At 43.9% G+C, this 17,965-nt stretch overlaps 1 protein-coding gene across 1 annotated transcript in view; it reads left to right on the top strand.

Annotated features, from left to right (window-relative positions):
- The window catches only part of LOC140406855 (nuclear factor of activated T-cells, cytoplasmic 2-like), a gene marked incomplete at its 3' end in the record, with an annotated part of 56,684 nt that extends 39,038 nt beyond the window's left edge, over positions 1–17,646 (top strand). The window contains exons 2-3 of the mRNA XM_072494737.1: positions 4,282–5,311; positions 17,484–17,646. Of these exons, the coding sequence (XP_072350838.1) occupies positions 4,282–5,311; positions 17,484–17,646 (1,193 nt within the window). The remainder of the gene's footprint in view (positions 1–4,281; positions 5,312–17,483) is intronic.
- Between the last annotated feature and the right edge of the window lie 319 nt (positions 17,647–17,965).

Raw genomic sequence — 17,965 nt, 5'->3', positions numbered from 1 at the left:
TATTTGCTTACCTCAGGAGAGTTGATGAGAATACGTGCATGACCCAATGGTAGGGGGTATAATGAGCTGTCTATCCATTTTGTGCTCAATACTTTAGACAGTTAAATTTGTCTTAAGCAGGTTTGGAGGCAGGTAGTGAAGCCCGCTCTTCCATAACTGCTTCACACTTTTAATAACAAATAGGTTTTCTGCAACCAGCCATTATCATGAAACCCAACCCATGAATGTGGGAAAATACTTCTTGGAACTATGGGAAAGTAAAGTTTTAAATAAATGACAGCACCATTGCTGACTTGATTACTGTAAACCTGAAATCCTGCTTGTGAACCAAACTACTTATAATAATAATAATCGCTTATTGTCACAAGGAGGCTTCAATGAAGTTACTGTGAAAAGCCCCTAGTCGCCACATTCCAGCGCCTGTTCAGGAAGGCTGGACCATAACTTTAAAGAATTAAAGAGCGGAGTGGATTTCCATTCAAACGTGACCTGTGACTGTATTATCTATTAGAAACAAGATTTCATGTGCAGATGTTATTGCATTGGCTCTACTGCAAGACATTTTGTTTATTTGTAACTGACAAAAATATAAAATCAAACTGCCGTTAATTATCATGGCATAAATGTGCGATTGCTATCGTAAAACTAATGGGAGTAATTGTAAATCTATGGGACATCAAACGCTTCCTTATTTTATTGCCTGGTGGTATTTTAATGGAAAAACATGAATATCTCAGTAATATAATTTGAATGTTCCCCTGCCCTCCAATATTCTTTTCTTGCTCTCAAAACTGATCATGCTGAGTTACAATCCCCTGGGTCCCAGCCGTATCAACTCTAGGTGGCCATTGTTAATGTGTGAGCTAAAACATTGAACCCTGGCAGGATATTTGACTGCATAGGCATCACAACTTAATTTTGCGTATAGCCAATGCCATGTGCATGCATATAGTTCGAAGTCAGGCTGGCGTGTGGATTGGAGTACCTTCAGCGCTATCCTTGCTGAGATTAGCTAACAGAAATGGATAATTGACCTGTGATCTCTTTTTGCGGTGCAGTAACACATTGCACAAGCTTAACATTTTAAGCAACTTTTATTTAGGATTTTAATGTGCATGCTTTAAGAAACCATAATGATATATATATGTGTATGTATATGATCACATTGTCAAAAGAGGATAGAGTAACAGCAGTATTGTATAACATCAAACATCAGTGCATAAGATGTGTATAAAGCATTCAGAGTAATCACACATAAAATAAACAAAAGGACAAACACTGTAGAATAATGATCTGGATATTCTTTTCTCATTTTATTTCCCATTTATTGTAGCTGTTTTAAATAATATTTTCAAATACTGGAAAAATCCTGTCAAATATGGGAGTTCCTGCATTGATCATCAAAATGATGGCAATATGTTTTTGAACTAATTTGGACTAATGATAGATGTAGACTACCTCATCAGCTCAAAGACAAAAAAAAGAGGCACAATTCTGTGGTCAGCAGTGAAACATTGATATTAGCTGCTGATCTGGAAGGAAACTGCCACAAAGACCACGTGATCTCTATGGTGTCGATTTCACTTTTCCTGATGATAATTTAAATCTGCCACCAAGTCAAAGAGATCTCAAAACATCCTGCAACCGTGATGTTTTCAATTAGGATAAGCAGCCAATCACATTGAAGAATGCTCATAGACAGCAAGCCAGGAAGAAAAATAAATCAATCATCTTCTAATTGTTATTAATTTTGCAGAGAGGGAAGTAAGGATTGGGAAGTGCACATTAGAAGCTGAAATATCACAAACAAACATGAGAATTGTTGGCCCAGATCTTCTGGTTTCCGGATTGTTGGAGACAGGATGTATCCTATGAGATGTTCTGCAGGACGCTCTGGCAGTCTCAATGCAGTGACTTCATGGTAATTGTCCGGGAAGTTTGAACTTCTAACGCGCAATTCCCTTACTCTCTGGGACCCTCCAAAAAGTCTCCGACTCTGAGTTTGTGTTGGAGACATTGGACAGTTCCAACTTACTAACATAAATAGTTACCCAGGAAATATAAGAAAGAAAAATTCTAATTTAATTCTTGGAGAATCAGACAACTGACACCACCCCCCACCCTACCTATCCCCCTGATCTCCCAACTAAAGACCCCCCGATCCCACCTGACTACGTCCCATCACATGGCACCTTCATGACCCCCTACGTGGCCTGACTTGACCTCACCATTCAACTCCTCCACATCCCCAAGGCTCCCTGCCCTGATCTGACCTGACCTTACTAGCTCCCATGACCTGTTGTCCCTGACACCTCTCGACTCCCTGAATCCATAGAATTCCCACAGTGCAGAAGGAGGCCATACGGCCCAAAGAGTCTGCATCGACCCTCTGAAAGAATTCCCCATCTAGGCCCACTCCCCAGCCCTATCCCCGAACCCTCACATAGCCTGCATATCCCTGGACACTAAGGGGCAATTTTATCATGGCCAATCCACCTAATCTGCACATCTTTGGACTGTAGGAGGAAACCGGAGCACCAGGAGGAAACCTATGCAAACACGGGGAGAACGTGTAAACTCCACACAGTCGCCCAAGATGGAAACTGAACCTGGGTCCCTGGCACTGTGAGACAAGAGTGTGCCACTGTGTCACTATTCTGCCCCTTTTTTCTAAACAAATCCTGGAACACACCATCCTGACCAGCAGGCTGCCTCAGCTTAATCTCCTGACTCAATATGACCTGACCTCACCATCCTACCCAGCTGCCACCTATCCCCTTACAACTTATCACCCTCACCCTACCACATTATCCATCTACACATTCTCCCATTCACTCATCAATTCACTCATACACTAGTTTGTTTTACCTGAACGATACAGCATTATGAGGAAGTACTTGGATTGAAGATCTGCTTCATATTTCTACAAATAAATTTGGAGCTCCTGTGAGGCGCAGAAAAGTAGGAGTGGAGTGGCAATCCAATGTGACTGTCGCTCCTCGTAAAAGACAGGCATTATAATAAACTATCAAATTTTCCTTTCATAATGGTGAAATTTGCCAATCCATTAGTTTTCCAAGAAAAGGAGGTTGTTCAGGCGCAGTTATGACATAGTACATCATTAAATGTACGGCTAGAATACAGGGGCAGGAATGTACTGTTGAGGCTGTATAAGGCTCTGGTCAGACCCCATTATGGAATATTGTAAGCAATTTTGGGCCCCATATCTAAGGAAGGATGTGCTGGCCTTGAAGAGGGTCCGGTACAGGTTCACAAGAATGCTCCCTGGAATTAAGGACTTGTCATGTGAGGAGCGGTTGAGGACTCTGGGTCTATATCTATGGAGTTTAGAAGGATGAGGGGGGATCTCATTGAAACTTTCAGAATACTGAGAGGCCAAGATAGAGTGGATGTGGAGAGGATTTTTCCACCAGTAGGAGAAACTAGGACCAGAGGACACAGCCTCAAACTGAAGTGACGATCCTTTAAAACAGAGATGATGAGGAATTTCTTCATCCAGAGGGTGGTGAATCTGTGGAACTCATTGCCGCAGAAGGCTGTGGAGGCCAAGTCACTGAGTGTCTTTAATAGATAGATAAGTTCTTGATTAATAAGGGGATCAGGGGTTATGGGGAGAAAGCAGGAGAATGGGGATGAGAAACATATCAGCCATGATTGAATGGCGGAGCAGACTCGATGGGCTGAACGTCCTAATTCTGCTCCTATGTCTTATGGTCTTATGTTCTAAAAAGACAGTAGCACCTCTTTAAGAAGTCACAACTTTTTCAGGTATTAGTAACAGGGAAAAACAGGAAAGTACTCATCAGATCAATGATTTCCAAAGGTTGCCAATCGTGGGGACATCAACAACATGCCCCAGGGAGGAGTAGATAATTGCTGACAGAAACTTTTGGATTTCCGCATTTAACTGTTCATGCGCAGATAACTTCAGTTGTTGTCAGTTTCACAGCTGTAATGATGGAGAACGCTGCCAGTTTCACTTCATTACAACTGCAAAATCTGTGCCATCGTTTCAATATAAGGGTAGTTAGCTCCCTTCCTTATGAAATTTTCTTTCAGCTCCGCTTCTATTTTCAGAGTCCAAATTAGCGCTACTTTCTTTCAAGGCTCATGTTCCAATTAGGTTTGATCACATCCTCCGAGTCACAGACTCAGGCCTGAGAATATTTGACAGTTTGAAAAATGTGGATACCACTCTCCAGTAACCATTTACAAACTTATGAGCTTGCTGAACATTAACATGGTGTTCCTTTCTTTCAGAGGCAGAAAATGTTGCTGCTTCTCACAAAGGCATTGTTCCTCCTTCTGGGATTGGTTATCCAACTATGGATGTCTCCCACTATGGATCTCAGTCATGTAGCTCCATGGCATCTGCAGTACTAACTGGGGAACACATGAGTGAATACGGCCAAATGGAAAACAGAGATTTCAAATACTACCTGGAAACTGCAAAGCCCCCTGTGTCATCTGGGGTCGAAAGCCCAAGGATCGAGATCACACCATCACCTCGACTGTTCCACATAACTCCACATGCAGTCAGCTGTGGAGAGCAAACATATCATTCACCCATTACGGTTCCTCGAGTTACTTTGCCTGTGCCAGGCTCAGAAAGCATTGTATACAGAGACCCACTCAGTCCAGCCAGTAGTGGCTCATCCACAAGTTGGCATTCCTTTGTGTCTCATGAATCAAGCTGTTCCCATTATGGCATGTCGCCTCAGACATCCCCATTAACGTCTCCATGCGTCTCACCAAAGAATGGCTCAGAAGAATATCAAGGTCAGGGTGCTCACCATTCTCCAAGAACATCACCTGGCAACTCCCCAACAACCCACATTGAAAATTGGCCGGGTGCAAGGTCACCATCCCCAACGCCCCGGCCTTCCTCAAGGTCGTCATCACCTTGTGGAAAGAGGAGGCATTCCTGCGACCGTTCAAGAACTCCTTCGCCACAGGCTTCACCAAGAGTTATCTCAAGAGATGAACCCAATTTGCACCAATTTTCAAATTCTGCAAGTCTTGCCGACGCTATGAGCACTCTCACCACCGATTCCAACAATGACTTAGGTGAAATGCTTCCAATAAAGGCCCGGATCATGGATCTTACTCCGCCATCCTCCCTTAAGACTGACATGTGTAAAGGTGAAAAACTTGTCAGCTTTTCCACACCGAATTTTGCCGAGTTTACAGGGCCTTGTCAGGATGTAAAGAAAGATGTCTATAGTATTGACCCACTTTTTCTGATGCCTCCTCATCCATTTCATTGGGCAAAACCCAAACTTCCCTGCAGGTAAGTTTTATTTTATATTCTATCCTGACTTCAAAAGCTAAATATAAAGGGTTATGTCATTTGGGTTCTAACAAAAGCTGCGTAAGATTTCTATTGACCTTTTATTGCAATCATAGCAGAAGATTGCTTAAGTCCATATACCAGCTCAGATAGTGAATGTGACAAACATTAAAAGCTTTATTCATAGCATTTCTTGAATCTCAAATTGAAGAATATGCCCAAAGTTAAAAGATGGAGGTGAGGGGCAGGTCATTTAATGACTGATAAATATCATATCCAGTTGGACTGAAAAAAGAATGGACTTATTAAATTGTAACTTTTGACTATTCTGTGCCAGTGAGTCACAGGTGCAATAACAGTGCGAACTCACTTGGTGTGACCAACTGATCTTGTCCATATCTTTACCATGACAGTGACCTGATCATGTCAGTCTATCTAAAACACTAGTTTTAACTGTGATGGCAAGACATCAGTGAGCATTCATGTAAAGCTCCAGTCAGTTCAGTCTCTTAATTTTAAAAATCCCAACTTTGATATAGTGGCAAGGTTGTTAGCCCACTATTCCTGGTGCATAATCATAATATTTCATTTTGTTGTTTTTTGATGGTTAAATGCCAAAAATGTTATAATTCTGCAACAAAAAAAAGTCAATCAAATAAAACACAATTTCAAATAGAATATCCCTGGAAAAGTCAGAACTCTTAGTGAACGTTGTAACAAACAGTTTGTTGCTAGATTATAAAATAACCTTTTGATTCAATTTTACACTTCTTCAACACGCACCACATAAAAAATTAATTGAACAGAGCTTGGCTTATGATCACCAAGAGCTAACACTTCAACTGACCAATCATCACAGGTATCCGGTGTACTGGGAACAGTCTGTATTATGCTTAGAGAACGAGCTCATAGTAAAGGTCATTCACTACAGCTCCAGACTAGACATGACTTCAGTGCTCCATTATAACCAGGACAAAACTTGACTAGCAATAAAAATAGAAAATGTTGGAAATATTCAACAGGTCTGGCAGCATCTGTGGGGAGAGAGACAGATTTAACTCCGAGTTCTGACAATTTCCTTGACCTGACTGAAACGTTTAAGGGCCGGGTTTTCCCAACGGAGGTGGGACCAATCCTGCATCACATTTCTGTCTCCGTAATCTGCCTGCTGTGAAACGTGATTTACACAGGGGTCGTGGTCTTAATGACCTAAGAAATGGGGTCGGCCTCCAATTAGTGACTGGGGGAGGGTGTAGTGGTGGGACATCAAGGAAGTGGGCCATGTTCTGGCCTGAATTGTCAGCCATTGCTGTGACTCCCTTTTATGAGTGGTCTCAAAAACATGAGAGGATCGTCACCTTCAAAGTGACCAGGACAAATGTAGAGCTGGGACTGGGGATAGGGTAGGAAAATGTCCGTTATTAAAATTCCATTGCTGCTGGATAGCTTGTTGTCCAAATTTTCATTCTTTTCCCCATCAAATGTAGCTATTTTAGTGCTCTGCCCCGGTTCCCATTAGGCTGCAGCTGGCCAGCTTCAGAGAAAATCCTGCCGCCATGGTAATCTCAGGACATCAGAAGACGAGCTCCCTAATGACAATCCACCAATTGACGTGGTGGCCAACTTCACTTCCCTGCCCATCTCCCTATTTCTCCCTACTACCCCCCCCCCCCCCACCCCATCCTCAGGCAAGTCAGCAGCATCGTGACCAGAGGTGGCATATCAGCACACAGGCAGCCAGAACCACTATTTCTTTGCCATCCTGCCTCCATTCCGTCCTGAGCAAATCTGGCCATACCTCTGTTTTTCTCTTCACAGATGCTACCAGTCCTGCAGAGTATTTCCCATGATCCTTGCTTTTGTTTCAGATTCCCAACACCCACAATATTTTGCCTTGTCACAGTTGTCAAAAAGGTTGATAAGAAATGACAACAACAATTTAAGTTTATATTGTGCCTTTATTATACTGAAATGCCCCAAGTTGCTTTACAGGAACATTCTAAAACAAAGGATGATACTGAGCCATGTAAGGGGGTAGGTCAGATGACTAAAAGCTTGGTAAAATAGATATGTTTTAAGGAATACCTTAAAGAGGAAAGTGAGGTAGAGAGGCGGAGAGAGGCAGGGAGGGTATTCCAGAGCCTCAGGTGGAGCAAGAGTGGAGCAAATATAATTGGAAATGCACAAGTGGCTAGAATTGGAGGAACGCTATATCTTGTAGAGTTATGGGTTTGGAAGAGTTTACAGCAGTGGAGAGGGGCATGCCCATGGATGGATTTGAAAAGGAAAATTAGAATTTTAATGTCAAAATGTTGCTTGACTGGGATCCAGTGTAACATCAGCGAGCATGTGGATGGTAAGGAAATGGGACTTGCTGCAAGATATATATATGTAGAGGCTATCCATTTTGGTAGGAATAACAGCAAAAGGGATTATTATTTAAACGATAAAATATTAAAACATGCTGCTGTGCAGAGGGACCTGGGTGTGCTAGTGCATGAGTTGTAAAAAGTTGCTTTACAGGTGCAACAGGTAATTAAGAAGGCAAATGGAGTTTTGTCCTTCATTGCTAGAAGGATGGAGTTTAAGACTAGGGAGGTTATGCTGCGACTGTATAAGGTGTTCGTGAGGCCACACCTGGAGTATTGTGTTCAGTTTTGTCTCCTTACCTGAGAAAGGACGTACTGGTGCTGGAGGGTGTGCAGAGGAGATTCACGAGGTTAATCCCAGAGCTGAGGGTGTTGGATTATGAGGAGAGGTTGAGTAGACTGGGACTGTACTCCTTGGAATTTAGGAGGATGCGGGGCATCTTATAGAAACATATAAAATTATGAAGGGAACAGATAGGATAGATGCGGGCAAGTTGTTTCCACTGGCGGGTGAAAGCAGAACTAGGAGGCATAGCCTCAAAATAAGGGAAAGTAGATTTAGGACTGAGTTTAGGAGGAACTTCTTCACCCAAAGGGTTGTGAATCTATGGAATTCCCTGCCCAATGAAGCTGTTGAGGCTCCTTCATTAAACGTTTTCAAGAAAAAGATAGATAGTTTTTTGGAGAATAAAGGAATAAAGGGTTATGGTGTTCGGGCCAGAAAGTGGAGCTGAGTCCACAAAAGATCAGCCATGATCTCATTGAATGGCGGAGCAGGCTCGAGGGGCCAGATGGCCTACTCCTGCTCCTTGTTCTTATGTTCTTATGTTCTAAGATCACGCACAGGCATCAGAGTTTTGGAAGACCTCAAGTTTACAAAGGATAGAATGTGGGAGACCAACCAGGAGTGTCTTAGAATAGTCGACTTAGAGTTAACAAAGATATGTGTGAGGGTCTCAGTGGCAGATGAGGGTGAAGTTGGGCAATGTTATGTCGGTGGAAATAGGCAGCCTTGGTGGTGGCAGGAGAAAGAGTTTGCAATTTGATCTGCAGATCAAATGTGACACCAACGCTGTAAACAAAGTGGCTTAATCTCAAACAGTTGCCAGCTAGAGGGAGGGATGGAGTCGGTAGCTATGAAATGGAGTTTGGAGCACGGACCAAAAACAATGGCTTCAGTCTTCCCAATATTTAATTGGAGGGCATTTATGTGCATCCAGAACTGGATGCTGGATAGACAGCATGATTTAGCAACAGTGAAAAAGTTGCAAGAGGTGGTGGCGAGTTAGAAATAGGTGTTGTCAGTGTATATGTGAAAACTAACACTGTGCCTTTGGATAACGTCACCGAGGGCCATTGTGTAGATGAAAAATAGAAGGAGCCAGTCCAGATCCTTGAAGGACACTAGAATACACAGAGTAATTGTAAGTGATTTTATGGCTACAATTAGAAAGATAAGAATGGAACCAGGTGAGAGTAGTCCCACCCAGTTCGATGACAGTGGAGCACTGCTGGAAGAGGGTTGGTATAGTCAACTGTGTCAGAGGTTGCAGACAAGCTGAGAAGGCTGAGGAGGGGAAGTTTACCTTTGTCACAGCCATAAATGATGTTAATTGTGACTGTTATTGTTATGATGCCCACTAAGACCATGAGGGGATTTGATTGATTGCCCCATGGGGTTCATGGAGTACGAGCTCCCATGTGGAGCAGGTGGAGGCTCGCCCAATAGGGACTCACTGGCAGGACTTTAAAATGTGTAACCCAGGCCCAGACCGGTGTTCCCAATGATCCCAGTCTGGGACGATAGCATTGTACGCTTCTTCTGGTTCAAAGACTAAACCTGAGTTTGGGTTAGCCGAACCTCGACTGGAGCTTTTACATTGGCGACGAGGAGTAAAAACAAGATTCCAAGCAGCCTTTAAAATAAAGCAAACAGCTCTCTGGTAAGCAAAACAAAAAAAACAAAATGCCTTTTTTGGTCAACTCAAGCCGTTTGGTGTTACTGTAGAAGACTGGGCCCAATATGCAGAGCACATGCGCTGTTTCTTTCAGGCCAACGACATTGAAGGAGATGAAAAGAAAAAAGTAATCCTCCTGACAGCGTGCGGGACCCTGACATTGAGCATCATAAAATGTCTAATCTATCCAGCAGCCTTTAACTCCAAAACCTTTGACGAGCTGGTAGACCAGCGCAATATCACTATGACCCAAAGCCTCCAACGATACCATTTTAATATGGTAGGGAGGACCCTGGGGGAACCGTCACTGAATTCTTCAGTAGATGGCAGAATACTGCGAATTCGGCCCACCCCTCACCGAGGTGCTACATGATAAATTGGTGTGTGGAATTAACAATGTCATGACTCAGAAGAAATTACTGGCAGAGCCCAATCTAGACCTGAAAAGGGCCATTGAGATAGCCCTGTCCCTGGAGAACACTGAGAAAGGGGCTCAGGGACTACAAGGGAGACCAGAGAGTAGCATCCTCAGGTTGGAAGGAGGGGCCTCACACAGGGAAGCCCACACTTCGGATGAATGCCCCGATGTGCACCGGCGATTACCGACCCAAAACTCTGTGGGTGCCCCCTGGCAGTCAATGAAACCACATGCCAACCCCAGGTATACCAGAGAAACCATTCCAGAGGAATGCAAGTGTCAGCCAAGGGACTATTGTAAATGCAACCAAGGCAAGGCTGCCGGAATCAACAATATGTGTACTACTCAGGCAAGAAGCCAAGACCAGCAGAGGTTCATACCATGCAGGTAAACCAGCCTCCAGATGAACAGACGATGCAGTTGAACTGCATCATCACGACCAAGGTCACCCCAATAATGATAAGGCCACTCGTGAATTGTTACCCTAGAGATGGAGGCGGATACAGGGGTTGCTGTCTCCGTCATTGGAGAACAGACATTTACGTGCCTCTGGACTGGCATTCTACCTTGAAGTCTAAAGGACACCACGGCTAGAGTAGCCACCTACACAGGAGAACCTTTGCAAATTTTGGGAATGACAATGACTCAGGTAACCTATAGACAACAGTCACTTCCACTCATCATTGTGCTCTCATGGGCAGAGATTGGTCCTGGCAGTTCAAACTGGACTGGCTGGAAATTGTAAAATTGGGTGTTGGAGGACATACACAATTATTATTAAATACCCTGAAGTCTTCCAAGAGGTCCTTGGAAAAATAAAGGGAGCCAGAGCCAGAATCTATGTTGATCCCGATGCCATGTCAAAGTGCTTCAGAGCACGACTGTCTCATATTCGTTGTTCGAGAAAGTAGAAAGCAAAACCTTGGGATAATACGACCAGTGTATTTCAGGGAGTGGGCTGCACCCGTCGTTCCTGTCCTCAAACCCGATAAATCAGTTCATCTTTGCGGACTTTAAACTCACAGTCAACAGGGTCTCAAAACTGGATCAGTACCACGTGCGATGAATAGAACACTTATATGCCAAACTAGCAGATGACCAGACCTTCAGAAAACATGAGTCACAGCTAACTCCAGTTTGAACTAGATGAACTGGCCCGTAAATATGCCATGATTAATCCATACAAGGGTCTGTATGAATATACATTCCTGTCCTTTGGATTCTCATTGGCATATGCCATATTGTAGCGTGTTATGGAGAAACAGAGTCCAAGAATTACCCAAGGTGGCGGTGTATCTTGATGACATATTGATTACAGGGACGACACAGCAGGAGCATCTAGCAAACCTGGAAGAGATCTTGTGGCAGTTTCCAAAAGCAAGGGTACACCTCAAACACGAAAAGTACGTACTCCAAGTGAATGAGCTAATCTTTCCAGGATACATGGTGGACAAGAAAGGCCTACACCCCATGGAGGATGAGGTCAAAGCTATTAAAGAAGTGCCTATCCCACAAAATACCACAGAATTGAAATCCTCCCTGGAACTGGTCAATTATTATGGAAAATTCATCCCAAACGTGGCCTCTCTGCTGTCATCATTGCATCTGGCTGTTGGAGAAACACCAGAAATGGTCGTGGCAGGTGACACAAGATGAAAGTAAAATGGCAGCTATTATTACCTAACATACTAGCCCATTATGATTCCAAGAAGGGGCCCATAATGACATGCGATGCCTCTCCCTTTGGAGTTGCAATGGTACTTTTGCAATTTTGGGAAGATGGCATGGAACAGCCCATCGCCCACCTGCCAAGGACTCTTCTGTATGCAGAGCGGTGTACTCACGAATTGAAAAGGAGGGCTTGGAGGTCAGCTTTGGTGTAAAAAAATTCCACCAGTATGTCCGTTTATGATAGTGACAGACCACAAGCCTTTACTGGGCTTTTTTAAAGAAGATAGGGCATTCCCTCATGTCACCTCAGCCCGGATACAGCATGTGCCTTGATACTGGCAGCCTACTAATACTCCCTAGAGCATCGCCCTGGGTGAATAGCCAAAGCTGATGCCCTGAATCGTCCCCCACTGTCCACAAGCCTGACTCCCTTGCTGGCGTGAGGTCACCGTGACCTTAAATTTCTTAAAGACCTTACGGTATCAGCAAAACTGATCAAGGCTTGAACACAAAAGGACCCTATATTGTCCAAACTGAGACACATGGTCCTGATTGCCAGGATCTGAGGACAACCCTCGGATGAGATGAAACCCTCCCTATACAAGAGGGAAGAACTGAGTGTTGAGGACGGTATAATCCTGTGAGGATCCTGGGTAGCTGTTCCTCACCCAGGGCTGCGCCAAATCTTAATGGAACGGCCATCCTGGGGTATCCAAATTGAAGATACTCGCGATGGAGCTATATTTGGTGGCCCGGGCTCGACACGGATATTATCGATCTGGTAAACCAATACAGCTTATGCCAAGGAAACCAGAAGTTCCCCCCTTTGGCCTCTCTACACCCATGAAGTGGCCACGCAGATCATGGGTGTGGGTACCTGTCGACTTCGCTGGTCCGTTTTTAGGTTCTATGTGCTTAATCAATGCCCATTTCAAATGAATGGAAGTACACAGCATGACCTCTACAATTTCCCAAGCTATAATTGAGAAATTCTGGAATAGCTTTTGCATTCACAGAAAACCATGTCTTAGTCTCTGCCAGTGGTACAGCCTTCACTAGTGGGGAGTTCCAGGCTTTTCTGAAACCGAATGGTATCAAGCACATTAGGACGGCACCATTTCACCCATTGTCCAATGGTCTGGCAGAGTGGGCAGTGCAGCCTTTCAAAATCGGAATGAAGAAGCAGCCGGCCGGTCCATGGAGCCAAGTTTGGCGTGATTTCTGTTCAATTACAGAACCACACCCCATACCACGACGCGAGAGCTGGTTGAATCTGCCTTCTCCAAATTTGGCAAGGAGGGTGGAGTCCAAACAGGAGAATCTAAAAAGGAATCATGGGGCCATGAGACCCGAGAGAATGTTAAAGACTGGAGACGCTGTCTGCATTCGAAACTTTGGAGGTGGGTTCAGCTGGGTCCCCGGAGTCATACAAGAAAAGATGGGGCACATCTCCTACAAGGTGAAGGTGCAAAGGGAAGTTCTGAGGAATCACCTGGACTACTTTAGAAGAAGGGAGCTCGCTCCCGCCGAAACTACATCTCTGACCCCAGTCGTGGCCGCCTATAGCAAAGGGCTATAGCCCACAGAGGACCTAATGCCCATCTCCCCTAATAGTGAAGCCTCAGGTTCTTACATGGAGGCTGAGCAATCAGGTTTGCCACTAGTGGCCGCTAGTGATGAAGAACCTGCGCTGCTGACCCTCACACATTCTCTGAGGAAGCAAAGGTCACCTGTCCATTTTACACCTCCCGATCCGGCTCCGCCTGCTGCGGACCCGAGGCCAGGTGTAAAGAGGTGGAAGGGATCTCATTGCCGTGGAAGCATCAGGGAAGAATCGCACTTGAGAGGGGAGGGATGTTATGTCACCCATGAAGACCACGGGGGGGGGGGGGGGGGGGATCGTCAATTTACCCCCCAGTGCGGTTCGTTAAGCACGAGTTTCTGTACTGGGTGGACTGAGGCTTGTTCAATAGGGCCTCATGACGGGACTTTAAAATCTGTAACCCAGGCCTGGACTGGTGTTCCCGATGGTCCCAGGCTTGGAGGCTAGCATTGTACACCACGACTGAGCTTTTGTTTCAAGGGAATCCTATCAGCTGTAGAATTCTGGCCAAGGAATTTAAATTTAAAAGAATTCAAAAGGGATACTTTGGGGATTCTGTATGAGTCAGATTTTTTTTCAAATGCTGGTCTTAAAATTGAAGAATTTTCTCCGAGGGACGAAAGGATAGCGCACAGAGCCTTTGAAACCAGTTAAACAATATTTCCAACATGCCCTTTAATGCTGCGTTCTTCTTACTATTGCTTCTGCTGATATAGTAATTCTTAATTTTTTTTTGTTGAAAAATACAAATGTGCGTAAGTAAATCAGTTACCAAGCTTGTTGGTCTTCACCTTCCATGGCCGGCCCTACTGCAAGGTTTAAAAGTTTGAAAACGTCAGAATTGTCCAATCCAGCAAGTCATCTGCAAATTGCTAATCTCTTTTATCTCCTGCTTTCCCCACCCACCTATGCCAAAGGGACAAAGGCAGCAGTACTTGCAGTATTTGCATGAGTATTCATTAATTTAAATTGTTGAAATGCACAGTGTTACGAGTGACTTAGCTGCACATATCCAGTGAGAAATGCACAACCCACACTGATAATATGTGGTGCATTTTGTTTGAAGGCTGTCCTTTAATTTCTTGAAGTGATGGCCCAGCAAAAATATCCACACAGTTGTGTTAGAGGGCTGCATATAGGCCTGCATCATTTGTCAGCTGTGGCTCTGTAGTTGCACTCTCTCCTCTGAGCCAGGAGATCATAGGCACATGAACCTGGCTGCCACTCCAGTGGATACTGAGGGAGTTTTTTGCTTATCCTTTCTTGGGATGTAGGTGTTGCTGGCTGGGCCAGCATTTATTGCCCATCCCTGAGGGCATTTAAGAATCAACCACATTGCTCTGTGGGTCTGGAGTCATATATAGGCCAGGCAAGTAAGGAAGACAGATTTCCTTCCCTAAAGGACATTCGTGAATGAGATTGTTTCTTACGACAGTCAACAATGGTTTCATGGTCACCTTTTAGACTTTTAATTCCAGATTTTTATTGAATTGAAATTTCACCATCTGCCATGCTGGGATTCGAACCCGGGTCCCAAGAGTCTGAGCATGACACTGGGTCTCTGGATTACTGGGTCCAGCGATAATACCACTACGCTGCTGCCCCCCAGCAACCACCTTTCAGATGAGACGTTAAATCCTCATCTAGGCTCTGCCTGCCCTGTCAGCTGGATCCAATGACACAACTCCCCAAACTCCCCCCAAAATTGACCAAGTGTGAGTGAATTGCGATGGGAATCATGCCAGAACAACAAACAGGATTCTCACTGGTTTTCCCGCTCAAAATGAAGTTGGGGGGATCTTTTGGCTTCCCTGTGGCATTTTTCTCATGGAGGGGAGGCAGCGCGCCATTTGCCGGGATCCTCTGGTCCTGCCACTGTCAATGAGATTTCCCATTGATTCCCCCCCCCCCGTGCCACCAGGAAACCAGTGCAGGTGCGCCGTCTGCGGGAACAGCAGGAGAATTCAGGCCTTCCTCATTTTATGGGAAACCCCCATAGCTACAAATACATCACTTGTATTTAGACTCTACAATTTTGAGTTCCACATTAATAAGAATGAAATTAATCTACAGGTGGGGAAACATTAAGAACTGTCCCACATCCACCCCCTCACGTAGAAGATTAAGCATTGTGCACGTTAAAGTTAATGTCAACACAGATTAGGAGGGATTCTCGGCCTCCCAGCTGTGTGTATCTCATTGAATTCCCATTGAAGTCACCCCACACCACCAGGAAACCCGTGGCGGGAATGCGCTGCTGGCGGGAGCAGAAAATCCCTCCGGCATGAGCGGCAGGAGAATTCCGGTCATTGTGTTCATTATTCATGCACGTCCTTAAATCATTTACCAGAGCTCTAAGATTACAGTGCAGATCTTGGCACAAAGCTCGTTAGTATTTTTCATCTATAAAATTTTGGATGAGAATGGGTGAATTTTCCCTTTTGGTATTAATGTTCAGGTTATTACACCAAAATTCTCTAGTTTTGTCACTGCAGGTAATCTTTAAAAAATAAATGTTGTATATTTGAAGCTGAAACCAAACTATTCCATAGTGCACTGGTCTGCATGTATCCTAAGTGTGCACTGTTCTGTTTATTGGACAGGGTCAAAGTTAAAATATTTCTAAAGCACAGCATAGCTTCATTGATATGAAAACAAATGTAGTTGGGAGAAAACTGAAAGTTGGAAATAATAGTATATCTTGATTTAATGTCCTGCTGCTTCTAATTTGTGAAAAGGAAACATGATGGTGATTTTGTCTGTTGAAATCATGACCGACATTGGTTGAAGAATATCTCTCATGACTTTTTTGCTCGTGAGTCAAATTTGGAAATAAATGGGGAAGTGAATTTGAAAAGAGAAATAACAGAATGTTAAACAGGAAGCGTTCCAACAAAAAAAGATTGTTTTTGCAATGTGTAGTAGAAGGTAGATATTTTAACATCAAATCACAGTTCCTCAGATTGGGTGGAGGGGAACGGCAGGGAGGTTGGGGCACTTGGGTAGTTATTTATTTGTTATGTGGTTTCTGTTTGTTCTTACTCTTGTGTTGGTTTGTATATAAAAATACCTTAATTAAAATATTTTAAAAAATCATAGTTCCTCCAGACCAGAATATAATTGATGCAAACTACATACAGAGATATCAGGAAAATATGTCTTAATCTTGCAGTAAACATTGTGGTATATTTCCAGATACAAATTGTCTGTCAATAACAATTCAGTATTAATTAAAATCGAACAGAAGCCATTTTATATTATGAATAACTGTGTTGGGATCTGAGACCTTGTTGCCCGTTAACTAGATCAACTTAGTTTGGGTTATTTCCCTCTTTAGGTGGACCGAATTCAAGCTGCAGTCCCTTTTTGGGTTTTGGGTGCCGGGGTGGGTGGATATGGGGGAGGGGGGAGTGTGGGGTGGTAGTTAAGGATTGGGGAGAGTGGGCGCCTTGCTTCCAGTGTCTGGCAGTTTTGCTGTGTTTTCCGTTGAATGAAAACACACGATAGCAGCTAATGATTGTTCTTGACTTCTCATGAAAAGGTTTCACGGCTCCCCGGATGTCAGCCCTCTCCAACCTGTCATCTACTGGAAACTTCCTGCTTGAGGCCTTAGTTCAGATCTGCGTCTTGCCATGTTACAATGTGGCAGTTGGCAATCCTAATGCATTGCTGAACCCAACACGTCAGGGAGAATCCTGTCAAATAATTCTGGTCAATTAAAATATCATGTTTGTTTTGTTATTTATGTACTGATGATTTTTAAAATGACCAGAAAGATATTCAAGGAAGTGAGCGGCATGGTAACACAGTAGTTAGCACGGTTGTTTCACAGTGCCAGCGACCCAGGTTCGATTCCTGGCTTGGGTCACTGTCTGCGTGGAGTCTGCACATTCTACCCGTATCTGCGTGGGTTTCCTCTGGGTGCTCTGGTTTCCTCCCACAGTCCAAAGGCATGCAGGTTAGATGGATTGGGAAAAGTAGAAATGTTAATGCACCTCATAACATGAAGCTTACACATAGCCAAAGGATAGGACGAGATCAAAGACGGCTCTGAGCAAAATTTACCAAGTATTGTCGAAATACTGAAACAATTGTGTTTTATACATTGCAATGAATTATAAAATTACATGCCATTTGTTTTTTTTTGTTACAGCGTCCCTTCTCTTCCTCCTTTGGAGTGGCAGCTGCCAAGTCGATCAGGATCATATGAGTTGAAGATTGAGATACAACCTAAGCCTCACCATCGGGCTCACTATGAAACAGAAGGCAGCCGGGGGGCAGTTAAAGCACCAAGTGGCGGCCATCCTGTTGTCCAGGTAACCCGTTTAAATATGATAGATGGTTTGACTTATTCCTAGAAGCATAGAATTTCTTGTCCAAGCATAACACTTGAAGAACTTAGACCGAAGCAAAGCCTTTAACCCTATGATTTTTATTTTCATTCCTCAAGATTAATCTTTTTTGCTTGACCAAGGTATATTTTAAATAAATTGTAATCAATGAATTTCCTATTTCTGACTGTAACACACAGTCATACTGTTCGAAGAACATTTACATGCATTTATCAAAGAGAAACCTGAAGCACAGCCAGGTTTCACTTATTTCAAAACATTGGGAGTTGACTTTCATCAGCTC

The sequence above is a fragment of the Scyliorhinus torazame genome, unplaced genomic scaffold (assembly GCF_047496885.1).
Source record: "Scyliorhinus torazame isolate Kashiwa2021f unplaced genomic scaffold, sScyTor2.1 scaffold_938, whole genome shotgun sequence".
Taxonomy (NCBI): domain Eukaryota; kingdom Metazoa; phylum Chordata; class Chondrichthyes; order Carcharhiniformes; family Scyliorhinidae; genus Scyliorhinus; species Scyliorhinus torazame.
This window is presented reverse-complemented; position numbering and strand designations above follow the sequence as displayed.